The 27,948-nt window shown below is 36.2% G+C and overlaps 1 protein-coding gene across 8 annotated transcripts in view; it reads left to right on the forward strand.

Annotated features, from left to right (window-relative positions):
• DGKB (diacylglycerol kinase beta) overlaps positions 1-16,899 on the forward strand; it is a 408,380-nt gene extending 391,481 nt beyond the window's left edge. For all 8 annotated transcript variants that reach the window (XM_069860357.1, XM_069860356.1, XM_069860359.1 and 5 more), the window contains 3 exons: positions 5,134-5,254; positions 7,146-7,206; positions 16,033-16,899. In XM_069860357.1, coding sequence (XP_069716458.1) covers positions 5,134-5,254; positions 7,146-7,206; positions 16,033-16,140 — 290 coding nt within the window. In that variant the 3' untranslated portion in view covers positions 16,141-16,899. The remainder of the gene's footprint in view (positions 1-5,133; positions 5,255-7,145; positions 7,207-16,032) is intronic.
• Positions 16,900-27,948: the final 11,049 nt, after the last annotated feature.

Raw genomic sequence — 27,948 nt, forward strand, 5'->3', positions numbered from 1 at the left:
ACAATATGTGACGTTAAACACATTTTTAGCATTTTATAAAAGAGCAGTCCCCATCCCTACATATGAAAGTGCCCCTACAGTCCTGCCTTATAGGTAACCATAGGAGTAATACATGCCTTGTTCTAGGAAGATCCTGAAGCATTCATGTGGTGCAGACATTGAGCTCAACAGTTTGTCAAGAATCCTCTGGCATCAGACCAGTTTTCAATTTCTTATCCAGTATTTTCACTGGAACCAGAAAGTTTCCAGCGTGAGAATTACTAGGGTTTGATTACATCTTGTAGCCACGGAGCCCGTTCTCTTTGAAGACAAACTGCTGCCAGAGATGGATTTACCACTGACCAACAGTGTTTTTGTGCAAATGTACCTAAATGAGAGCAGTAACCCCACATTATAATAGAGTCATTCAATCCCTTGCCAGGACACCAATATGTATATATTGCGAAGATAAATTGGATATCAAAACCAGTTCCATTACAGAGGGAAAATTCTCTATGTAAATCAGTATTTCTAATCACACCCTGCTTCTTCCCACCTCCTACCCCATTTTTCTTTCCTAGCTTTATCTTAATAGATGAATTCCAAATGTGTTTTTCTCTTGTGTGTTCACTTTGAATATTGAAGCATTCAGCTAATGCCAAGCTAATGGATAACGTAAACTCCTCACTATGAAACTTTAAAATCGCCAAGTGTGTTTCTTCATGCCCTGGGGAAGTGCTATAAAGGGCTTATATTCGCGTACAGTGTTCTGTCTGCCACTGGTGCAAGTTTCTGTTTGGAATTCTCTTTTTCCTGCTGCCTGATGGGAAGAAATGGGCAGTCATCTCCCTAGTGACTTTATCTCCTCATCAGGAATGAGTGCAAGGGGTCAGCTGCCCCTCTGCATGCCAGTCACCATCTGCTGACAGCAGCGCTCCTGTTCCCCCGGGAGAGTTGCCTTTGTTTGCTGACAGGGCTAATGTGAGGAGACACGTGAAGTACTTTGGTTTGTGGAAGAGGGCAGGACAGGCATGGTGCTATGAAAACATTCCCACACACTCTGATGGCTCATTCACATAGAAAACAAGTGAGAGCCTTCAGCTCTTTCACGGAGCTCAAAGTGGAACAAGCAGACTCAAGAACCCTAAGGCACCAGTCAAAAAACACTTTCCTAATGCACTAATTCTAAGATGCTCTCCATGACAGCTTACCTGTGAGACCTGAGTTCTCGTTGAGGCAGCAAAATTACCTGGCTGGATTGAAAAGCTGCTCAATATCTGATAGTTGCTGCTGTTCACTGTTAGCTGCTCAGTTATTTTTGAAAATCTAACCTTCAGTTTCCTACACCTCCTAAAACTGGTTATAATAGGTGAAGGATGCTTTGGAGAATCTTATCAGTACGGTCACCAATTGATTATTTTCTCTTTAGAATCAACTCTGTAGAACACAGAAGAAAGACAGTATGCCTAAAAGAGACACATTTTTCACTCTGTAGTTGGTAGAGACGCATAGAGCTGCGCACACGAGTGTGCAAGTTTAGAATATAATTTGAGAAGTGACTTTCTGAATTAGGTCTCAAACACAGTGGGATACGTGTCATAGGAAGGCCCATGTCATAAGCTGGTTTTAGTGATGAGTGATGTCTAGTGAACAGCAGCATTCATTATTGTGTTCTCCGATTTATAAGATTTATAAAAAGATAACACAAACTGTTATACTAGGTCAGCCCACAAGTTCATATAGCTTAATACCTGACCTCTAACACGGACCTGTATTGCATGATTAAAAATAAAGCATAAGAGAGCAAACTTGCACTGATTCTTCTGTTAAGATACCTGACCAAACGTGTATTTATTTGTGATTTACAGAATTTTGAAATCGAGTATGGCATCGAGGTATAGCAAAGTATTATGCAAAAAGAATTTCCTGCTTCTTCTAGAAGTGCTATGAATTTCCTTAGTTCTTGCATTTTGAGAAATACTTAGTTCCAGTACTGTCTTAACCTCTTCCGTGACACTCTTAATTCTCTCATCTTTCCTCCATTCATCTCTGCTGCTGAGTGGACTGGAACTGCAAACTCCATATTGTATGGGTGTACCAATCATAATATTTGGTGGTATTTGACCACTGAACATTTATTTGGCATTTTCATGGAAGTAGCCCCAGTAACTCTGTAATCTTAATTCCTGCATGACGTATTAATTGTAGCCCAGCAAAATAAATATGCATGTTTGTATGGACATATACAGGCACACACATGCCCCATATTTATTTTCAGATGAAGTATGTATACATATAACAATCTACATATCTGTAGCTAGCTCTGCTATATGTAGTTAGCTCTGTTTTCCTTCATGGGTATTAAGTTCCATGTATTGAATTTTCTGCTTTTGTGTAGCCCCGTTACTCAGGACTGTAAAAGTTTCTAAACTTTTTTTTATAATTGGCTTTTGTCTTTTCTTCATTGAATCCTTAGTAACTCACTATTTACTTCTATTCCAGATTATTTAGTGGTATATGTTGAGCAGTACAGGAACCAGCACAGATCTTTGAGAAATCAGTGATAACCTTCCACCAGAATTAATGACTTCCCCTTTCATATCTTTTAATTTAATAGAAGACTGGATCTCTTTTAATAGAGCTTAGTCTCTTTCAGAGTCTTTGGTGAAGACGTTGTAAGAACAAATGTAATCCATTCATTGATGCCTTGAACCTATATATTTAGTTAATGTTCCTGTACACATGTAACATCTTTGAAGAATGGGACTAAAATGTACACACTCCCTTTTCTACTTCTGCTCACTCTCAGTTCTTGTCAAAGTCAGTGTAGCTCAAGGATTTGTTGAAATTGATGTGATTATGCAAAAGTACCAGGTCAAATATATTAGCAAGGGCAGGAGCACGAAATAACCCTAAGTCAATAATTGCCCGTTACATTTGCTTTAGTTTACACTGCTTCTGAAGGAAGGTTATATCTAATTTAAGCTCGATTCTAAAAATATTCCTATTTGGCCTAAAATAACCCCACTTTGGGAATGTGCCAGTAAAAATGTGAAGTTTTTTAAAAGGATTCACTTTTTTTGGTAGATAATAGTATTGTTCCGTTCTGTCTTCCAGTGTTTAATATACCACATTTTTTTGAGATGTGTGGTATAGATCAAAGGGTAGGGTTTGGCCCTTTGTTACCTGCTGTTACTGGCACTCATCTCACAGCTATTGAAAAATGATGCATCAAATTTGTATCGCTGCAAATGTCACTATTCTGAATCTTGCATATGTTGCCTGAGCTGTCAGTAATAAAAATCTGTTCTTAATTATTCTCTCGTTTAAAAAATAATAATTTTCTAATAACCCAGTGAACAGGAATTTGATGTTTTCTTTGGTTGGAAACATTTTAATGATTTAGTGCATCTATAAAGTTCTGTATGCTTGTGTGATATAATAGCTTTTGCAAATGATTAGGGCTTTCCCATTTAAATCTCTATGGCTAGCAAGAAAAGCAGAATTTGTTTAAATCTGAGTTACACTTAAAAGTAACTTAAAACATTTTATGAGGAAAACAATCCATCAGAAGGACAGACATACAAAATTGAGTTTACATGTATTACAGGGTTGCAAACTATAAAAATGTGTAGTTAAAATTAATCATCTTGTATTTTTTTAGTCTGTTGTCCATCTTATTGTTTTTCTTTACCAGTAAGGAATGGGGTTTATTTTTGCTTCACTGACATTATATGGAACTGATTTCATATGCAACTGTGATGAGAAAATGAAAATAGCAAAGAATGTCATAAGGAAGTATAAGAACAAAAATTAAGGCTTTGGGTAGTACCAGATTTTCTGGTTGGAAGCAGAATAATCCAGACCACAAATCCTATTTGCTTGTAATACTTCCCCCCCATCACAGTACTTCTTTCAGTTAATTACCTTCATTCAAAGCCCAAAGAACTGAACAGAAAAGTCTCCCTTTGAAACTTTGACTAGTCTCATAGATATGATAATTAGCATGAAAATCTACCTTCATTAAAGGTTGAAGGGTTTAAAATATACAAAGAGTAATATGCAGTCCTTTCTTTGTTTTTTCACTGTGATGATAGACTAACATTTTAGTCCATTGCTGTGCTTCACTGAATAGTGTATCTTTTGGAAACAGGGATATTAACAACCAATCTATAAAATACACATAATACACAGCTAAAGAAATGTTTCTTTTTCTTGTTCATCTGGTCTTGGCAACGTATATTTAAACAGGAGCATATAAAACATGTTGTATGTAACACTCTAGATGATTCTGGATAATATTTCATTACTTCGCTTGGTTGCTTCTCAAACCAGACTGCTATATTGCTATTTAGGTTTTTGGTTGTATCTCTGTTTGTATTTGAAATTCTAGATGAAATTGTCCTTGTTCCTTTAAGCCAAGCAACCTAATATTTATTTTGTCAGAGATATTATTCCTTTTTTTTTATTTTATTTTGAAGTTTAATGCCAAAATGCTGTGTAATCAAAAAGCAGTGTGCAACAGAAATATCTAACTGGGTGCAAACAAGTACTACAAAGTTCAGGAAAGCTAAATGAATAGTTGCCTGATATAAGGTTTCTTCCTATCTATTTTGCATTGGATCACTAATAGAGACCAACATCCAATGTGAAAAATAATATGTGATATTAATTAAAGACTAAATAAAAATGTTTGCATACAAAGGCTGAATTAGAGTTGTACACATCATCTGGAAAGAATTGTATAGACGAGAATACAGTAGGGTCTGGAGCACTGACTTTTCCTTTAATGGTTTCATATCTGTTGAAACTGTGGTCAGCATAAACTTCTGAACTGCAAACGTCTTATTCTGTGAGTGTCAGGTAACCTAAATTAAGAAGTCTTTCCTATTTAGAATCACATAATCATAGATTCATAGAATCATTAAGGCCAGAAAAGACCTCTAAGATCATCAGGTCCATGTCCCAAAGTGCCACATCTACACATCTTTTGAATAACTCAAGGGATGGTGACTCCACCACTTCCCTGGGCAGCCTGCTCCGATGATTTACCACTCTTTCAGTAGAGAAATCTTTCCTAATATGCAGTCTAAAACTCCTCTGGCACAGCTTGAGGCTGTCTTGATAAAATGTGGGTTTTTTCAACTTTTGCAGATCTAAGTGACCAGCTTATGGAAGTGGTTGGTCTGGAAGGAGCTATGGAGATGGGACAGATATACACAGGTCTGAAAAGTGCTGGAAGACGGCTTGCCCAGTGCTCATCTGTTGTCATCAGGTATTGGCGGCTTAATTGCACTGTTCTAGTGGAACACTGAAGTTACGTATATTATCAGTTCAGTTTCTTTGGTAGTTTAATAGTCATAATTACTGTACTTATTTCTTGTGAAAATATGATTTTTGTATATGGAATGTATCAATTGCATCTATATTCTATGCCCATATATCCTTCTTTAAATGTGTCAAAAAATACAGGGAAAGGGTGTTTACATTCAGTCTTCATATGTTGTATTCAACTGTCATTTCATCCTATGAAGAAATACTATCAAGCAGTTGGAGCAGAAGGAGGAAGGCATGAACATCTTGGGTTTTATTATTGACATACACACCATGCAGTTTTGAGCAAAAAGTCGTTTAACATTACTTTGACATGTTTTAACCCATTTATAATGCATACCACACAGTATGAGTATGAGTAGTAGCATGTAATTAATATTTGTAAACCATTTTTTTTGATCTGTAGAAGTCAAAGTGCTCTGGTTTTCATTTATTTGTTACTTACTGAACGCTACCAAGTTACTATTAATAGATGAGTTGGCATGTGTAAGCTGTTAATGGTGGAGCACTCTGCTTTAGGTGCATTTCATTGTTTAGTGTACTAAAAGTGACCAGAACATTCACAGCTGAGGAAATCTGGATTTTGAGTTAAGGAGAAAATAATTGCTCTAACTTTTGGGTTAGATAAGGACTGAAAAAAAGAGAGGTCAACTCTTCCTCAGTGAAGAATTTCACAGCAACAATTTTCCAAAACCTTAGTAAAATCATAAGCTATACCATTATAAGCCCCAGGGGCCTAAAATGAGCATGGAACAGAAGAACAGCTATAAAAGCTTTAAGAAAATGAGTAGAGTTTGGCAGAGCACCTGCCATATTTTTGAGACTCTCTTCAAGGACTGGGGGATGGTGACTTCAGAAGTATTCTTTCATGTGGATGAAGACAAGAAATAAGATCACAGAGCCATTCCAACCTTCTCTGGATACCAAGAGATAATTTTTATGATCCTACATCAGCCAGACCGTAGCTGCAAAAGATTCAGAACCCTTCCAAACCTATAAAGTGAGAGCTCATTGAACATTCTTCCCTTCCTTGACTTAGTCATTATCAAATAATATCCAAGCCAGGATTTCCACTGACTAACATGACTGCTCAGTTGACTCATTTTTTCCATTAGTAGACTTATCTACTCCATGTTATTTCAAATAGTCTTGTGTGCAAACTACTATCGTACAGAAATAAATAGTTGGAAAAGACAAAAAAAAAATGATCTTTTTTTAATTATTTTCTCATTTGTATGTACTTTTCTTCATGTGGTATCTAAAAGAACACTGGCTGTAGTTTTCTGTTAAAATCATTAACCCTTTACTAATAATTAAATTTATATTACGGTATGTTGAAACCTCTGAATATAGTTCAGCTGTTACGTTATGTGAGTGCTCTGTCTAACCCAAACTTAGACACAGGCATAAATATGTCTTTTCTGGTTCTAATAAATGGTGATGATAGAGCTAATTTTTTTTTATTTCCTTTGCAGTAGTCAGTCTAAAATATAAAAAACAGTAGAGTGTCTATTGTCTTTTCAGTTGATAAGATTTATTTATCATTCTTTATTTCACAAATTGCAGACTATTCTCCCATGAGAGAGTTGCATATTACTAGCAAGGTGTGTGAATGTTTGCAATGTTTTTCCTTTCTGTGTTTAAAATCAGGCTAACCCTATTAATTGTCTAGGTTACTTTTATAAGCGTGTTGGGTCATACTGAGATTACCTAGAAGTTTAGGGGCAAATCAGGATTTTATATATATATATATATATCACATATTTATCTCTTTAATAAATACATTTATCAATTTTGTCTACTTACTTATACTATTAAATATATCATTTTAGGACCAGCAAGTCTCTGCCTATGCAGATAGATGGGGAACCCTGGATGCAAACCCCTTGCACGGTAAGGATACTGGGAATGCTGGGGATGGGATGGGATGGGATGGGATGGGATGGGATGGGATAGGATAGGATAGGATAGGATAGGATAGGATAGGATAGGATAGGATAGGATAGGATAGGATAGGATAGGATAGGATAGGAGCTTGCTTAGAGGAGGTTCTTTGAGTAACTGTTCACAAGCAACACAAGAAAGGTCTAGTTCTCAGAACTCTCCACTTTTATCTCTCTCCAATAAATTATAGAGGCTGAACAAGTATTTGGAGAAGATATTGAAGAAATGTAGTCTTTTTGTTATTAAATATAGGCTTAGTAAGATGTTTTAATATACAATTTTACTAATCTTGTTTCTCTAGAGAAGACCTATGGGTTTTATTAGATGAATTGCTTCAGCCTTGCAGACTGTAAATATGACAAACCAGTAATGTGATAAGGAAGAAATCCCACTGAAGATGGAAGTAATTCTCCAAACCAGGGTCAAGTCACTTTCATGAACTCTATGTCTGTAATAAAATTAAAAACTACACAAAAAAGTATTAGGGAACAGCTTCAATAAGGTGCCAACAGGTGTGGCAGCTGATAATGTGTGAGTTAGGACAAAATAAAAGGGTTGTCATCATTCGTGTTTGCCAGATACAACACAGCGTACAGCTGAACTGCAGGGAGAGTGTCTGAATTCTGATTCTCTATGGTAAGTGCTCAGATGCTTCAGTGAGAGGAGAACCATGTGAACACACACTGTGTGAAGGCAGAACAGTGGGGATTTTATGAGATTTATTCCAGGAAACATTTTGGAGTTAAGCGATATGATTGTCTTTACCTCTTCTACAGCTATGGCTCAGTGCAGAGCAACAGCACTGAACCCAGCAGTTACTCGTTCAAGAAAAAGGCGTGTAATTTTTCATTTGCCAAATTGCAGAAGAGAACTTGCAGAAGGATGCTGGCAATAACATGTGCTCTTTTTTATCTTGATTGCTTGCTCTGTGTAAAATCCTTGCTATCTGATTGATAATGCTTAGCAGAAGCTGCCTACACAATTGAGGACAAACCTGGAAAAGGAGACAGTTCTTACATTTCAATTACTGCCTTGAGGAAACAGTAAATTATTACTAATAATTACTGCTGTCCAGTTGATGTACAATTTTAAATGGAGTAGAAATGGCATATACTTTTCTGTGGAACCCGTCCTTTTGCTATAGAGTTGTTAGGAGAAGAGACTTCATGTTACATAAAACCTTACTGTTGAATGTATTTATTTCCTCTGAAAAGAAAATACATTAACTATTTTTCTAGGCTACTACACCTCTATGAATTTAAGTATCTATTTTTATTTTATTATTTTATGTTATATGATTAATTTTTCAGGAAATATTTTTTCTCTGCTGGGGAGCTTAGGGTATTTATTGCAACTGTTCCTTGCATTATTATACATCTATCCTTCTCTATTTTCTGCATCATACAAAGGAAAAAGCATGTATGATCCAACCTCTCCCTTTCCCACTAATTTTAACTACACTACATTTTTTCCTTGAAGTTCTCTGCAGTGCAGCTAGGATCTCCTCCTGAGACAGTGGTAAACGAGGATGTTGGCTTTCTCTCAGGCAAAATTCTACATTTAATTTCTAAGGTTGTGCTTCAGAGGAGTCTTTGGAAACTAGAATGTATTTGACTTTGTGAGTATCAGGATGATATATCAGTGATGTGTATCCAAAACTAGAGTCTGAAAAAAAAACATATGATCAAAAAAATTTCTGGTGTGTAGCCAACTATGTAGCCAATTACTTGAACCAACAAGACCTCAAATTTCAGAAAAAAATATGAGATCAATATAATAATCATGAGGTTTTGTCTTCCCTGGAGGCAAAACTGCAGTTTTCTCTTGAAATTACCTGAAAGCAACTGATTAATGACAAGTCTTTAAATGTAAAAATAATGTGAATATCTGATAAAGAAATTAACGAGTTTAGTTCCTTGGGAAATATGAGCGCTTGGTTTTCCTTTTATTTCCCCTTTTAGGAAATTTATCACCCTAGATCTTACAAGAAACTGTGTCTCATATATGAAGATGCTGGCACTCCTACATCCTGTGCTGAGGCATGAGGGGACATTCCTGCACTGCCTCTGGTTTCACATTAGGTTGCTGAGCAAGGTTCTTACTAGTTTACGAGCTCTGTGGCTGTAAGGACAGAAACTGCAGTCTCCACACAGCACTGGCCTGCTCAGACATACCATCCTGCCAGCTTTAGGAAAGAGACTCCTGCACCTTGTTCTAGTGCACAGATCACGTTTGTCAGTTAGACGTAGAAGCTAAGCCTCAGATTTTTGATTCTTTGATTTTGATAGGAATGGTTGGACTCGGTGATCCCATGGGTCTCTTCCAACCTGGTTATTCTATGATTCTATGATTCCAGCTAGAAAACTATTTTTTAAAATAAAAAGGACTGTTATCCATCCTTCTGTTGCACACACCCCCCTAGACAAGAGCAGGAATGCATTCCTGTAGGTTCTGTGTATACTTAAAAATGTGAGTGGCTTGATGTAAAGATCTGTGATCCAACATTGTTCAGTATATTGAACACATGCAGCCTGCAGTGTCTGACAAAGTCACTCTGCTCTGATATAATAAGATGCAGAATCTGAGCATCAAGTTGTATTGTTTTCACTGTTTTTTATAGAGGAGTCTTTGGGTGAAGGAAAGATGATAATTTTAATGTTATGTTAGTCATCTTGTCTGATTAGCTGAAGAGGAAATTCTATCAGAGCTCTCCCAGACAAATATAGCAACATGAAAGATATCTATGGTTTCACCTGATCTCCAAACAGATCATTAATAGTAATGAAACTTCAAAGACTCTCAAGTTAATTCAATAAACCCCTAGTTTTAGCCATCACAATTTTTTTTAAGAAAAGTAATCTTTCAGTTTAGCTACATAAATTATTAGCATTGTTCTGAAAAAAAATCCATAAGGATATTCCATCTTAATTAGAAATAACTGCAATTTCAGTTCTTTCATCCTCTCCTGACTTGGTTGGCATCTTATCTGAAAGAGTGTCCAAAGCTGTTAGCAATGTTAGACTAAAACTAGAAAATGGAAATGTCTATAGAAGATGCAAGAATATTGCCTAAATGAAGGAACAAAATAAAATTCTAAAGTCAGGGCCCACCTAATGAACTGCCAGGACTATAATTTCATAGACATCTGAAAGACGTAGTATTTTTAGAATTATTTACTGATAGGAATACTTATAGTAAGCCATTTAATAATGAAACTCAGAAATAATATTTCGAAATGGTATTATTTGAATGTACCTTAAAAATAAGTTTCAAATGAATGAATTAATGGTTCCTCCTCCTTTAGTCCCTAGAGATGTGATGAGCCTGAGCACAGTGATTCTAGTGAAGTCCTACCTTTTTAGTTAAATCCAGAGAGAAACAAGAACTAAAACAAAACAAACAAACAAACAAAAAAAAGCTCATACTAATAATCACTATATGCCAGGGCTGGGCGAGAAAACTAAAGGAGAACCACAGATTTGCTTTCATGTAGATCTGTTGGCTGCAACAGCCCATAGCTCGCGTGAAGAGACTGCAGCTGTAGTCTTGACTCTCTGTGAAGTATCTACTTTCCATGTCACTGCATGTAGTAATATTTTCTTATCAGTTGTTCATAATGGGAGAATTTAAACTTTTGTGTCTACTTCTGTAAAGCAAAGAGGAACTTAGTCCTAAATATGGTGGCTGTTTTTAGTAGAAGATTAGACAATTATCCTATAGTTAACCCATAAATGGAAGTCAACTGCTAGGAAAAGGTTTTGATGTTTTTCTAAAATGCTTCATTTTTTGTCCTTTTGAGCAACAAGGTACATACTCTTCTGTTTCAAGGCCAGAGTTATTTGAGTTTCTGACACTTTGTTTTGCAGCTAAGCAATTTTTTGTGCTCACAGGTACACTGCATGTTAATTAGTTTTGTTTACCTATGCATATATTTTCTTAATTTCACAACAGTAGTTTTTGTAATTGACAAATCAATTTACTGCATGTGTGCTTTCTGCACCCCAGACAAATACTCTAACATGTAATGCACCTTCTTCCCAGTTCAGATTGGTAAAAAAAGAATTAGTTGTGACTAATTGCCAATTAATTTGCAGTGGTTTTAGGGAGGAGAGGGGGAAAACAATTGCACCTACTAATTAAAATTTAAAATATTCAAAAGTGTCATCTTTAGGTGTCTGTGGAATACATGATTTCCATTTTAGTTCTGTGCTGGATCTGTAACAACCCTGAGCTTGACAGCTCTATTAATTTAAAACCTCAGTGATACCTATTAGTACAAAACATGAAAAAAAATGCCATTAATCATTTATTTTAATTTTGCAGCTCTGTCATTTTCTCAGTATGTTTAAAAATTATGATGACACCATAATGTTTTCCAATCTACCTGTGTGAAGGGGAAACGGATCACACTACTTAGGAGAGAGACTAGAGAATATTATTAGTGCTTAATTAATGCCAAACTGATTAGATTTGATTGCACTTTGCACAATAATATTGTTAAGAAATCTATTTAAAACATGCGTTGCATAATGCTATGTTTAAAACAACTGGTCTAGATCTGAAGATATTTAGACCAAAATGCCACATAATTCAAGTCACAGGTTAATTTTGTTTAGCACTGCCTATATTCTATAGATCTTATTCACATTATGATACCCAGTATAGCTCTTGATCACCTACAGGAATATAAAAGTATTTGGTACTTCTGCAATATAAGAGATGTCGCATCCCTCCATTTCCTGTAAAGGGAGCAGCATGTGGGCATCTAGACTGTGGGAATAATCTCATACCTTCAAAATACCAACATCCAAAGTCTGGTGATAGCATGGAACAAAGTGACTGTAAACTATAAATCCAATCTGATAAGTTTTTTTCTGTCATTTTTTTCCTCTGTCCTTACAATAGAGGGCTTGTGTCTTTAACATTGAAATATTATAAATAGAGCTGATCGTCTGTTTCCATCTTCTGTTGTCATTTAGCATTGTAGTTAGTACCTGTATTAGTAGCACCATGTTCTGTGTTAAATTTAGGAATTCTGTGAAGTTGGGAATGTGGGTAACCAGCACATATTGGGGAAAATGGAATATGAAAGCAAAACTGATTGACCTAGAAGATATAGTTATAACACTAAAATTACTGATGCTCATTGCATTTCATTTAGAGGAAACATTGTAATAATTTGGCTTCAAGGCATGTTCTGAAACCGTGACCTGCTCCTGAAATAAATAACTGTCTGGTTTATGCATTTGTAAATGTCTTCTTTTAGTATCTCAGATTCAGGCTTCTCCTTTATCAGGAAATTTGCTGTCGACAAATAGGGAGCAATTACTATCTCTTCTTTTAAGAATTATGCTCTTTTTTAATTAGATCTAGTGTTTCTTCCCACAAATATATCATCAGACACACTTTCTAGTATGGGAAAGGTGATTTTGAAACTGCAAATGCAGTATTTTTCTACTAAACCTGATTGCTAGATATACCAGTCCTTTAAATTTCTGTTATTATGAACTCATAGGATTAAACCTTGGCTTCAGTTAGTGAATGAGAATTTTGCCATTGGCTTCAACAGTTTGAGTTTAGCCCGTGGTGGTGTATATTGAGCTTACTACAAAAACCCACAATAGCAATTAGAATGGTTTAAGTTTGAAGGGACCTGAAAGATCATCTAATTTCATGTTTATTTGCCTCTAAATGGAAGTTTCCTAATTTTCTCATTTTGCCTATTTTTAATTAAGAAATATAAATATACCAAATAGAAGGGATTTTTTCTCCAGCAGCACTTCGGGCACTCCCCTAATTTATGTTTTAAAAGTTAGTATATTTATTTATTTTCAATGAAACCGAGTAAATTATCTTAAAAATTATTTTCCAGAATTCCATAGTAATTTGTATGAGTTATGTTTGTCAGGGTACCATCAGTTCCTAAAAATATGTTAGGTTAAGTTTTGAGTTTTTGGAATTTTTGTCTGAGCAGTTTTTTTCTCTTGTGTATGTGTGTGTAAAAATCACAGATTCACCTAGGAAAAATTAAAAATAAACAAAAAAGGATCATATTTAAAGCTTTTGTAATTGTGTTTCTACTAAAAAGAAAAAGGCATGAGGTTGCTTGCTGAATGAAAGAGGGAAACTGAATGTAGAATTTATATACAGCTATAAGTAATGATTTCTTCATTTTAAGTAAACTAAATCTTGGTCACTTGTAAGTAAAGATTTTTCTCTTTTTTTTTGGCTCCCTTAGAGCACTTTCAGACCCTTAGTGCTGCTTCCCATCTCAAAGTCTGTGCTGTCCCTTGTCACCCAGACTCCGAGCACCAGCTCTAGCAGTGCTGCCAGTATGAAAAAAAAGCAGAGCTGAGAGTCCAGGACAGAAATGCATTGTCTGAAGGGCTTAAGAAAGACAAAACTAGCCTATTTCAGGCAAGGTAGTGCAAAGGTCCAGCACATTACAAACATTCTGATCTTTTTTTATCACCCAAAGATATGATTTTCTAATTTTCTTTTTTTTTCAGTAGCAAAATAAGGAATCAATGGTTACCAGTTAACCAATACGACGTTAACATACGCTGCCATGTATAAGTAAATAAATTTACTTTAAGTTTGCACTTTATTTTTCTATTTTCAGAACATAAAATATATTTGACACTACTGGAATTGTGCCAATTTATTGCAGTTGAAAATATGTCTTAGAGAAATGCATTTAGGACTCCTTCCCATGCACATCAGTGCTTAATCATGTTCGGGCATCTTAGCTGATCTCAGCTCATATGATATCAGATACTGAGGAGGTCATGGTCCCTGAAACAGATGGCTCAAGCCATGAGAAACATTTTTTCAATATGTAATTGCATTCATCCTCAGCAGCACCAAACAGCCTCTCTCCAACGTGCAATATGTACGGGGTCTCAGGATCACCTCACCTTTTGATACTAAAGGCATCTTTTTAAGCTTTGCTCTTTTATTCACTTTAAGATGGAATTACTATGATTTACTTGTGAAAAGAGACTCTGAGGCCGTTCCTACTGCCAAATCATGGCCAAATCTTGCAATAAGCTGAACCCTTACGACTTTCAAAACATTCACTCACGGCGGCTGCAGAATACTTCATATATTGTTCTTCAGGATATGATTGATGTCATTACTGTTTCTGAGCACCAAAATATGTCTTAGCATGTGAAAGTTGCAAAGTACCTTGAGGCAATTTTCCAGGACTAGAACATCAGCTGATATAAAGTGACATCAATGGAATAACACCAATTTACCCCAACAACAGATTTGGCTTCCAAACTAGCGCCTGAAGCAGAATTTCTTGTGAGAAAAATATATTGTTGCCAGGTTTTGACAGTTAGAGTTATTATCTGTGTGAAATTAATCTATGTTGCAAAAAAAAAACCAAAAAAAAAAACCCTATATGCTAAATTTGATACTAATGAACAATGTTGACAAAAAGTGGCCACATATGGAATTTGAAACTAATGAACTAAGGTGGCATGGAAATGAGCATTTGGACAGCAAAGCAAAAGCTCTAATAGAGTGAAACCAACCCAGTTATTCTGCTGAGATTTTTATGTTTCTGTCTCCTTATATTGTAAAGTAAATTTCCACCCCAAGAAATGTCCTGATCTGTATTTTAATGAGCCTCTTCACGTGACGTACATTTTTTTTTGTTTCATTATTATTAGTGAGTGACAAGTGAAGGATATTCATTTTAAGTTGAAAATGTCAGGTATGCACTTTAAGAGATATATTTTTCCAGTTTTTAATGAGGTGGTGTTTCTTTGTGAAAGAAATACCCATCTCTGATGTGGGTACTATGCAGGTGACAACTGATATTTAATAAGTGATGGTTCTTGTATTAGTCGTAGTTCACTAAAGAAAATGTCTCGGATTGCTTTTGAAAAACTCTTAGTGTCACTAGCCCAAAGGCAAGATGTGACCTTTTTATTACATAATGAGAATCATTTATTATCTTACAATGTATCTTAAAGTCACAGACAAAATGCCACTTTGATAATTGCTTTCAATTAGCTTTGAGCATAGCATACATTCATAAAATGTCTTCTCTAATTTAGACTTGAATTAGAGAAAATTGCAGACATAATCTACTTTAAGGTTGTCTCATTTAAGGTGATTCGTAGTTTTATATCGAAGAAATCAAAACGGGTGGCTTTAGAGCAGTCTTTAGAGCAGAATAAAAGTGCTTTAAATAGGCTTTTCAATATTTTAGTCTATTCTATGAACAATTAATTAACAAACTAGAATGCTAGTTCATCTTTTTTGACCTTTTTTGTGTATTAACTTTTGACTTTTGTTAATTATAGGTATTTTGAAATTAAGCATTGTCGTGTTTGAAGAGGAGTACAGCTTGATTAGATGTATAAATAAAGCATACAAAGACATAACTTATACCGTAATAATAGGCAACTGCTTGGTCGGTCAGCATGTATGTCTTTTCCAACTTTTAAATTCTTAGTCAACTTGTTGATATGTAAAATATTCAACAGGGAGCAATAAATCCCACGCTCAACAAATAAGGTCCCATATAGGCATTTATTTTATTGCATATGATTTTTAATGATGATTGGATATATAATTTAAAGATTTGTGGAAACAATCATTATACGTGGATTGGTTTACTGAATATCATCATTCATAAAAAATGCAGGTATTTTAAATTAAGTGAAGAAGGTTTGAAAGTCACATATAAAGATGTTTCAGGCATCTGAGATACTGGGAACTGAACTAGCTCAACTCCTTTTTTCTTCTTTCTTCCCCCAGATAAAAATTACTCACAAGAACCAAGCCCCCATGTTGATGGGACCTCCTCCAAAAACCAGTCTTTTCTCTTCTATCATCAAAAGAACAAGAAACCACAGCAAGGAATAAGCCTATGTAGTTTAGTTTTTAGAAAACTAATTAGCTTTGTTGGGCTTTGGAATATTTATGCTGGAAAACTTTCAAGAATTTTAGAATATCTTCTACATGCCAAATCATTGATTTTGGTTTAAGAGTTTCTGTAACTGAGCTAATGTAAAACTATGCTACTAGAAAAAAATATTGTCACAGTTTTGTAGGCATTTTGCATGATGAAAGCAGATGTTTACATAAAGTGAAACAGCATATTTTTTGTTGCATGTGTTACCATTTATTAATATATGGGCTAATTCTGCCATGGAATATGGGAAGAGAATGCCATCAGTAATTTGTTTTTTCTCTCCTTTCCATTTCAACTTTTTCTACTGCATATGCCATAGGTTCAACAGTATCTCTTGAATCAAACATCCTCACATCAACAGCCAATTAGACCTGTTTCAGAGTAAAGTTTATGACAGGTCTCAATCTGTATTTTTAATTCATCGTTTCTTTCTACCCTGAGAATATTTTTATTCAGCTTAGCATTAAAATCTTATAACTTATTCTGATAACTCCTATGTATGTGAGTAACTGTACCTGCTGAAAACATCTAACTGTGTGTAGTATTCAAATGATCATGATTAGTCTTGTGTAAGTTTTTGTAAGACTGGAAGTAAATGCAAGTTTGAGCAAAAACTATAAGATTAAGGAGATCATGCCAGGATTGAAAAGAATAATACTTGTAAAAGTAGCCATCAGTGTTGTTTGTTGAAACACTAGAATTATTTTAATGAGCCATACATCTCTGTAACATGGCAAACTTTAAATCATTCTGTATATTGACCGATAGCATAGTGCGTATGCACACAAATAACCAAAGCTCATGCCTAATAAAGTGCATTTCCCACCAAAGATCTAGTGAAGAATGCTTCAGAGAAATGGGTTAATGCATAATTAATCAAGCTCACTGGAGTAGACTCACTTCTGAAAATTTACAGATCTTTTGATTACGTTGTCAATGTCCAGACAAATGTTGGGGTAGGAAAAAGCATTTAATTAATTGCAAGTAAATATTCACTTTTAATTTGTTTCATAAATTGATAGACAGAGACACACACTCTAAGTATCAAGCCCTAGACGTGTACTCTAAATATTGGAAAATTAAGCTTATATACAATTTTGTTGTCATTATTATTTATAAATTTATGCTAATCATAATTTACCTATCCCCTAAAATGCTGACTAAAAGCGACCCCTAAAATAATCTCTTAAGGAAAAGATAAAATGTTATCTATTCCCCTTTTGTAGTCTGATGTCTGGAATCAAAACATTTATTGTCATAAAATATGGGGAGGCAGTTACTCAGGTTTTTACTTTCTTAGCCCTCTGAGAGACTTCCTAACGGCTTAGAAATCATAATACAGGGATTTGTCTGAAGTTTGCACAGCACTGTCTAATGTTGAAAGGAAGTCCAAGAATGGCAGCTTTTTTCAGTCTTGCATGTGAACGATTTCATTCAAAATTTTTTGTGCAGTCTTAATGTTGAACATTTGTTCAGAGTAGGCTGCTTCTCCGCTCTGCATGTCTTAAGTTCTCAGAGAGTTCATCAAAAAACAAACAAGGGAAAAAACCTTTGCTTGAAATGCATGATTTCCCACTTTTATCTAGACTTCAAAATGTTAATGATTTATTAAATCTATTTTTCTATTAATTCATTCATCCATTAAAAAGATAATACCACATCATTCTGTAGTGCACGGTACTGTGCATGTATTTAAAGAAAGTTACTATCATTTGTTCCTCAGCATAAGAATTCAACAGAGTCCTAATTTATATAACAGGCATTGAAATAAAAGTCCGTATATAGTTGGTAAGGATTATGTCTTTGAAATATACAGTGTGTGTTCCATAAACATTAGGAAGTAAATACCAATTAATATTATGTTCAGCATTAGGTAGAAAAACATGAGGGCAATTATTTGCTAAAATTAAGAACTTGTAATATCCCATTGTTGGGTCCAGTGGTGTTGAAATTTACAGTTACCATAGGAGTAAACCTTTTTCTGCCTGTTGTAAACACACACACAGAGAAGCATTTTTGATGCACATCTTAACTGCAGAGGTACATCAGTATAGAGTGAAAGATATTCACAAAAAGAAGGAACTTGCTGGCATAGTATTACATAGAGTGTACATTGGTTTTATGAAATTATGGTTATAGGTGATAAATATTTTCACATAAATTGATATAGGGTTTTCTACCAATGCTTTCAACTTTTTGTGGCAAAAATGTGTTTAATGATAATATATAATGTGTTCTATATGATTATCTTATGAACATTGTAACTCTGAAAACAAATAAAATTATACATAAGCTATTATTTAATAATGCACGCTATTTTAATTGTGCCAGTCTGTGACAGCAGATTGTTCACAACACGCTTTTAGATCTGAAGAGGAGTTCATGTAATCACAATTTTCTACAATTCTGACTAGACATACGACAGGTAAGTCAGATCTGTTGGTCAGTATGTATCAAATTCTCACTGTAGCAAAATATAAATGGAGCGGTCATTTTACTATATTGGTACTTAACCATAGCAGTGACAGTCTGTCTTTCTAATAATCTTGTTTGGTTGGATTTTTTAGCATGGCTTCTAATAATTTAAAACCATGCTCAGGTTGAAAGTATTGATAATTAGAAGAAAATCTTAGAGTACATAAAACATAACATGAAAGGAAAATGCTTGATTTAATGAAAGATAACTTGAGGGGTCCTTTTCCACTTCAGTATGCACAGAATTAACATAATGGAAATTATAAAGTGGTGTATGAAGTGAAAAAAAGATTATATGCGTGTATCTTCATACAGCTGAAATAGATGCACTTTACTTACATTGACTGAAGAGCAGTAGCTGTAAACCTTCCAGTGTTTACAATGAAGGATTCTTTAAGGTCTCATAAATGATGTTTCCAATATAAATGGAAATTACAAATATGTAGGAATTATATCTTACACTGGATCTGGAAATTCTTCATCGCCCTACTGGAGTGTTGCAGCTGAGCTGTTTGCTGAGGAAAGAACATAGAATCACCAGGTTGGAAGAGACCCACGGGATCATCGAGTCCAACCATTCCCATCAATCACTAACCCATGTCCCTCAGCACCTCGTCCCCCTGTGCCTTAAACCCCTCCAGGGAAGGTGACTCAACCCCCTCCTTGGGCAGCCTCTGCCAGGGACCAATCACCCTTTCCAGGAAATTTTTTTTTTTTTTTTATTAGGAAGAAACTTCTGAAATCCATTAGCATCACACTGACTTCACATGAGTTCCTGTTAAAAGGAGGTGGAAGCAGAATTTGTTGCAGTGACAAATACACTATTACTGTTTCCAGTACCTGGAAGGTACTTCTGTGCATATCAGCGTGATTATTTAAAGCTAGGGGCTTCGACCTCGTGTTTTAGGCTCACTGGTTGTGTTCATGTATGTGTGTGCTAGATCAGGTAATGCCCTGGTATGCTTAGGACTTTGATGAGCTAGGAAGCACCTGGTATTTCTGAAGGAGATGTTCTGACATTTTGTCATTCTTATCAACTCTGCAGTATTACATGTAAATGCAACAATGATTGCCTAATATCCAAAATTACTTAATGCAAATAAATTCACAGAGTTCTATGTGTTCCAAAACATCAGTGTATGAAGTAATGTGGTCAAAGAATATGTGGGTTTGATATAATTATCATAAGAAAGCAAGAAAAAGTCTTTTTTTTTAATCTATAGGTTAATATTTGTTTGCTGAGGCTATAGCTATTCAGTGATTATTAGTGATTTAGGGTACTAGCACTATTCTGTAATGTACTGCCCCACACCCTCAGCTGGCTTCTGGGTCTTGTAATTCTGAGGTGAATCATAGTGAGACCGAGGTTTTCTGGGAGGCAGAAAACTTCAGAGAAGTCTTATCTCACCTCTCTGGTAGAGTAACTAGAGAGAATGGCTACAAAACTGGGGGAGGGGGAATGAGGAATATTTTTCTCTAGACAAGGAAGCAGGAGAAAATCAGAGAACACTGCCAAGGAACGACAAAACAGATGCTCCAAGTGATGTGTGAAAGGGGTGGGTTGCCTGAAGGCAGCCACAGAAATGGTGGTGCAGGGCCTGGGAGACCAGATGAAGGCACTCAGGGCTAACAGGCAGTGATGTGCCAAGGAAGTGAATTAATTAGATTGATCTAGAGACCTCTGACCCTTACAATTAGGGCTGAAGGACTTGAGTAGTATTTCTGCCCTTCATGTAGGGAACGTTTCTCTGACTGGGGTTATATCCAAGAAAATGGAGAACTGAGCCCTTCATATGAAGGAAGAAGCACTTCTGAGGGAAGGAGAGAATTAAAGGATGGTCAAAGGAAGGTAAGGGACTTACTAAGGCTTTATTTATTCCTGGATGCCTTCACATTCTGAAAAATAAAAAAAAAAAAGACATTTACCCTTGCAGTTAAATAGCAGCTTTGCCAAACTGCTAAGCCGTTAGCAGGAAAACAGATAAATAAATTTAGAAAGCTGAGGTAGGACTGAGAAGCACTGCTCAATGTTTTATGCAAGAGCGGTGAAGAGCGTGTCAGACTCCTGTCAGATAATTGCTGCTTGTCTCTAGCTCCATCAGGTCTGAAAGCATTTTGTTTTCCCTCCCCTGTCCATAAGGAAGGAAACTTATTGTGGTCCCGCTGAGGTGAGTAAAAGCCTTACTGTGGCCCTGGCTAGAAAATAAATAAAACATAGGCGAGATCTGGAAGCTGAATCTTCTAATGAGGTATAAAGTAATAGGTTAAAATCAGCGTTGTGTGAGGCTGTGCGGGTGTGCGACGACTGGTGATATAAACTCTTCTCAGGTTGGTAAAGATTTGCTGGTGTCTGCCCAGCCTGGGTTTGTGCCACGGGATGCCTCCTGCATCTTGTACCTTGTTGGCTCTCAGACTATGGATTTTCAGTTGATTTTGAAATAAAGGGTTCTGGCCTTTCCTTTTCTGATTTGTGTGTCTGTGGGATGGATAAAGACAGAGCTTTCCCATCATCAGGTTCAATTAATTTTTCAAGTCTAGCAAGAAACTTTCCTATGACCACTGGCTTCCACTATGTGAAACTGCATGACAGCTTGAAGTTATTAATAGGAAACAATACATGTTAGACATCTAGAATCTGGGCATGGTGGTATTGCAGAGGCTGCTTTTTCCCTTGCTGATTCATGATTCAGAGAGGCTACCTGAGAAGCACCTCAGGGCTCTCTTTAAATTATGACTCGTACAAAGACTATGTGATAATCATCGGGCTTTGTTATTTATAGAAACATGGTAGCTGTGATGGTTAAACAGTGGTTTCATGGCGAGGTGACCAATTCTAATAAAAGTGCAAAATAACTTGCTGGGTCTTGAGTGAGAAGCAAAGATTGTGTATCTTCAGTTTGATTTTTAGTCTATGGTTGGCAGTGACTGAAAAGACTTGGCTGTTGATTGACCTGTTTGAAAGAAGCTTTCCTGTCTTTTTTTTGTTTTACATAGGGTCAGACTCACATGTTGTGAAGGAACATAGCAATTTGCATTAATAAGGAGCTTTTTCCGAACAGGGAAGTGAACACACCTTATTCTTCTGGTGAAACAAACGTATGGGCTGTTCTGTCTGCCAATAAGAAAATGCAAGTTGTCAGTGTTGAGGCCCATCAGTTTATTTAAATTGAGTAAAAAAATTATCTTCTTTAAACTATTTGTAGCTGCAGAAATAGTAGTGATTTGTATATCCCTCAGCGAGGCGATCAGACTCTGCGAAATGACCATCAGCTCTGTAATTTCTGACCAGCCCTGAGTCTGGCTGCTGCACAGGGTCTGGTGTGCAGTTTTCAGGTGCAGTGATTTGTTGGTTTGCTGCATGTTTTAGTAAATAAGAGTGAGTTACAAGCCTGTCTTTCTACCCCAGAATTCTAAGAACTAGAACTTTGATTCAGGAGCTATATTCTGTATTTTTACGGTGTGTGCATAAGCAAGCAGCCAAGCAAATGCAAGAAGATCTGTTCCACATGACCTGAACTTTGCTTCCATATGTTTAAACTCAGTCCTGTTACAGAAGAAAAAGCCAACAACTCACTAATTCTAGGTAGCTTGAGATGATTTTAGGAAAAAATGGGTGATTTGGATTTTTCAAAGTAGGATGACCTTACAACTATATATGCATGTAGATTAAGGAATTTTCACCTTTCATACTTTGTCATTAGCACTGGTAAAGCATTCCTTCACCTCTGTTTCAGTAAAATATACAAAATTGTGAGGATAAACCTTACCTTCCCTGGTGATCTATTTTTCACTAGATTTCCATTTTAGTGGAGATTCAGATTTACCTTTTTCAAGGTCAAAATACTTTGTGCTTGAATGTCAAAAGGAAATGTAAGGTTTTAATTCGTTTCATTCATTAATTCTGTTTCATTAATGTAGTAACTAATATTGTAGTAAAACTAACTTTTGACTTTGAAAAGCAAAAAGTGAACAACATTATGCTCTTATTTTATTTCAATCTGAACATAATTATCCTACCTCCTCTAGGAGAATTTTTTAAATTTTAATATTTCTTCAAGATCCTGAAATGAAAATCTCTATGTAACATCTCTGCATTTTTATGAACCCAATAGCTGCACGCATTCTGAAAGTTATCTTCAAAAAGTTGACTTATGATGCATAATTCCTCCTGTTCCAGATTAATTTGTCAGTACAGGTATATCTTGTTGCTGAAGAAAACCAGAATTAACAGAATGATGTTAAACAAAAAATTATTTTATGTAGCCTTAAAGTTTACTAAATATTTCATTAGTCCTCTCAAGAAACAGCAGTGGCCTCTGCTTTTCCCTGAAAATAGAGTGGGCAGACAATTAAAGAAGGGAAATCTCATTATTATTATCCTATTACAAAATAAGTGAATAACACAAGATTATTTTAGACTAGGTATTGTGAAATTAATTACTGACCAGACATGTAATGCTTGCCGGTGTTTCTTCTAAGGTACCACATACACTGTAAGTCAATTGACAATAATTGTTCAATCACATTGATAAGGCACTTGTGGGTCACTGGGTAGTCTTCATCTCTCAGTCTTTTGAATGAATTATGAGCTAATATTGTATGATAACTGATGTGTGGATGCTTTTCACCTCACTGTCACCTAAAACATGGATGCTGCCTGAAGTTTAGCTGTTCCTCTTTGGTCCCTGTACCTTTATCACTCCATAATGTCAGAATTACTAACTTCATTAATATGAAGTTAAAATCCTTGCTCTGACAATCATCAGTCTTATTTTTATGGTCTTGGGACAAGAGGTGAGTGGACCTGTATGAGGTTAATGGGGCTTTAAGAAAATGTTATGTTCCTTCAGCACAGGATAGGGTTCTCTTCTTCTGATGGGAATCCTGATGTTATAACAGATATAATGGCTTTCTTTGCCGAAGAGTTGGGATATTAATCTGTGTGAAATGATTTGTAGTTTTTCCTTGGCTTGCATGCTGACTCTTGGACAAAAAATAAATCTTATTGCAGATGCCAGTTGTTCCCTTTTGGTCTGTGCATATAAATATGAACTGCCGTGAGAGCTAGTCAGAGCATTCAAATACAAGCAGAACAGTTGTGTTGACAGCTGAGAGCAGAACATCATACCTGGGATCAGACTCAGAGGCAGAAGTTGAAAGAAAACTCTTAGAAGTTCAGAAAAGGGTTAAATTTCCCTAACTCATTTCTATAGAGACATCTATCTAAAAATATAAGGTACTAACAGGTAATAAATGTCTGTAACTAACCACTGATGACGCTCATTCATCTACGCAATATTTGTGCTATTCTCTTATCTCAAATATAGCACAAATGCTCATTTTTAACTATTTCTGCTGTGTACTGCCTCCACAAAACACAGTACAACAGCATAACGTATAAAAGCAAATGTTAACAAGTGCAATAAAATCATGTTTTAAGGAACCTGAGATACCTTCTGGTCCAACACAGGATAGCAAAGAGATTTACAGGAAAAATCACATAATGCCATTTCCATCTCTTCTCGGTAGAAGTTTACAGAAGAGGGGAATTATGGCCTCATTACAACCTCATTTATTCTTTCATTCTAACTTGTTTATAAGTTAATTTAGAGAGCTGCTATGATATGAACCTCTTCAGAAGATGCAGCCACCACTGCATAAGGAAGGATTGAGAATATTTTGCCAAATCTGGTTTCCCTTACATACAGAACCTCACCTGTAAATTTTCTTTGATTAGATGCAGCCTGCTTGCAAGATTCAGGAACATGGATGTAGTCAGTTTGTTCAGTTACTTGGTTCCTTTAAGCTGTTGAGACACTTTTTTTTTTTTTTTGGCATAACTCTTCAGTGGCTACTGTCAATATTTTTTTGCAAGAATAACCAACACTGAAGAATTACTGAATTACTTACACAGAAGACAGCAGCATACGATATAGATAAAATTTCTGTGTCATGCTATTTGTGCTACACTGATGAGGATCCCCTTGAGAGCATTTGAAGCCTTGATGTGGAATGTGACACTAAGTTGTAGCTTTGGAGATTGTGACTGAACTATAGACTTGTTTGAGACAATGTGAAAGTGAAGTAGGGATGTTGAATTGAAATCCCAACTCCGTTGAAATCATTGGTTCGTCACTACAGTTGTGGAGCCACAATTGTATCTCTGCTATCGTGTGGCAGAGCTTGGAGCATCTTTCCTGCCTCAAGTAAAATGTCTACAAAGAAGTCCAGGAAAGAGACTGAGAAGTTTAGTGCATTCACATGTCTATAAAAAAACACTGAATGCTTGCACCTGCAGTTTCCCCACTCTTCTCCTGAGTCCTTACCAATCTTGTTGTTCTGCATCCACCAGCCTCAGCTCCAACGTGCTGTATTGTAATTCGGTTTCACTTACTTTGATTGATGGTTCGGCACTATGCTGCGAAATGCAAGTCTGAAATTTCTCTGATGAAGGAAGAAATGAACGACTTCTCTTTTTTGACAAACATTGTACTATAATTGATGTTATGGCTCGTGCTCAGTTAAGGACCTGCCCTTAAACTCCACCCTCTGAATCTCAAAGACATGCAAATGTTGAAGCTCCAACTAGACCGGAGTTCACACATAGTCTTTTATTTTGCATTTCCCAATTTGAATGTAAATTTTACGTATCCTCTGTGTAAATGTCCCTCTCACTATTCAGAGCCCTAAAAAACCAGCCTTAGTGCTTTGAATCACCTCAGTGGGCTAATGTAACACCAAACTTAAGTACAAATAAAGAGTTGCTTTGAACCCAACCCTCGGGACTTGAGTGGTCAACAGGATGTTGACTTGGTATCACGTTCTGTACTGTTGCCTTGAGAGGCCCCAACACAGTCCTGCAAAACCACATCGATGTACAGCATAACACAGCCCACTCCTGATTATTTCTGCCTAGAGTAGCTGCTGTTGTTGAATTTCTTGTCTTTTATGCTTAAAACAGCAGTGATGCAGTAGTGAGTCATGCCTTTACCAGTGCTTAAATATCCACTGCTAGGTGCTATATAAAAACATTAAGAAAAAAAAATTAAAAACCAGACGTGTGCAAGCCTTGATTAACATGTGATATGTCAGAGGTATGCAAATTGTGTACAAACTGCACATATTCATTCGATCTCTTGCATTTACATACAGCTTTTTGTTTGCAGTATCATTTAATGTCTGCGTGCTCTGCTGTTTTGTGCCTTCTGGCAGCCATCCTGCACTTTCAAGCTTGTTCTGTCCTAAGGTAAAAAGCCAATCTCATAGCTTATTCATTTTGGTGTTATTAGATTGTTAATTAACACTTAGTGTAAAGCATAACAACATATTTTGTGGCATTTTTTTTTTCTCCACAACTATAATCTGAGGAAAACAGTGGTTACTTGCCATGAGACCCACTCTTCCTAAAAACTACATCTTATTCCTTAGAAAAATGTTGCACGTAAATTATGGGGTTTTTTCTTTTTTAAATGTTAACTCATTGCTTTAATCCAGTGGTAAAGAAAAACTGAGAATACTTGTTTAAAGTAATCCTTTTACTTGTCACATGGCCATATTCAATATAGAGAAGGTGTAAGGTTCTTGGCCTCATTTCTTTGCTTTCCATCACTGTTGATCATCATTTGGCTGTTCCTATGCATGCTCATCACTGTTTTGTTTTTACCTTCAGTCATAAAATAACTGACTGACTGCATTCTCCTCAGTCTTTGAAGTTTTTGTTTGGTTTTTCCCTAATTTTGTTTTCCCTCTGCTACTTTTCTTTGCTTTCTTCACACACTTATTCAAGTACTGTTTATTTTGATCTCAGTCACAGCCCTTGTAACTTTTCTTTCCTATTCAGATCCATTCAGAATCCACCTCTAAAGGATCCCTGGTCTGTCAATTCATTCTTATCTTCTAATGGGGAGCATCTTCAGACTTCCCCCTGCCAAGCCCCTACCCTTTCTGGTTACGTTAGGCACAGGCTATTTGTCTTCACTTATGAGGCCTGTAAGAGTTTATGCCTAGCTTAACAAAAGGTATTTTTATTCCTATACCTAAAATCATTCTATGTTTAGAACTTTCATTGTGTATAATCTGTTCAATATAAAGGCAAGTACCTATTTGTATGATCTATATCTAAGCAAGCCATGATGACATTCTGTAATGCGCAGGTTTAGATTTTAAAGTAAAGATTGGGGGGGGGTTAGCATACAGTGACCTTATATTGGATTAAAATTCCTCCGGAAACATCTATAAAGCTACTCCATTGCCTTCTTTCAAATCCTTCCTTCAATTATCTACAAAAAGATCAAGTTTCAGCTATTGCCACAAAAATCAGAACCCATTTTCTTTCATATTCCAACATATCTGTACTGAACTGTTTTTAAACAACAGGCTTTTTTATAGGGGGAAGGGGAGGGAGCTCCACGTGCTGTTATGTTAAAGCATCTAGCACAACGGGAGTTCTGGTCCACAGCTCCATCGTTTAAATATTAGAGCAACAGAGATATATCTGTGCAATTTTACATTGGCAGATACGTTTATAGCCCACTGATGATGACTTTGCAGGTCCTCTCTGCACATGATCTGCAGGGAATATGAACCCAGCCAGAGGATTTATTTTGTCACAGCTTTCTGTTCTGAAACATTTTTATTCATTATCTCTTGTGTTGGCCAAAACAACAATTGTGACATAAACGGCGTTACACTAGCAGAAGTGACCTGAATTTGTGCTTATTTAACATCCCTCTCCCCATCCCTGCCAAAAAAAGGAGGAGGGTGTGGTGATAGGAAGAAAAAAAACAAAAAAACAACCAACCCAATCCAAATTCAGCAACCTTGGAGGCTTTTGGAGGGATGCTGAATTGACCGAGATCACATCCTTTCTGTCTCTCCTGTATATCACAAGGAAGCTGGCCCTGTGAAATTTTTTGACATTTAATTATTTTGCTAGTGACCTGTTTCAGGATTGGAAAGAAAGGCACAAAAAAATCTCACAACCTGGATTTTGACTTGAGTTTTCAGGTAAAAATACAAGTCCCTTTACACGAACTGTGATGTGATCATGCAAGATTAGACCCTGAAGGCCGACTATGACTACTTGAGGTCACAAAGAGATTCATGGCTTAGTAACTCCCTATAGCCTTCAGGGTGGCACAGCAGTGGTGACTTCGGCGATGTGGCTCTCTTCGACATACCCCCCTCTTTCAATACACTTTACCTCCTCTTTTCCCTTCCGTTACTGCTTTGTTTCCATTTTCTGGTGAGAAGCTGCATTGTTAAGGCTTATTCCATACCTTTAG

The sequence above is a fragment of the Phaenicophaeus curvirostris genome, chromosome 6 (assembly GCF_032191515.1).
Source record: "Phaenicophaeus curvirostris isolate KB17595 chromosome 6, BPBGC_Pcur_1.0, whole genome shotgun sequence".
In the NCBI taxonomy this organism is placed as follows: Eukaryota; Metazoa; Chordata; class Aves; order Cuculiformes; family Cuculidae; genus Phaenicophaeus; species Phaenicophaeus curvirostris.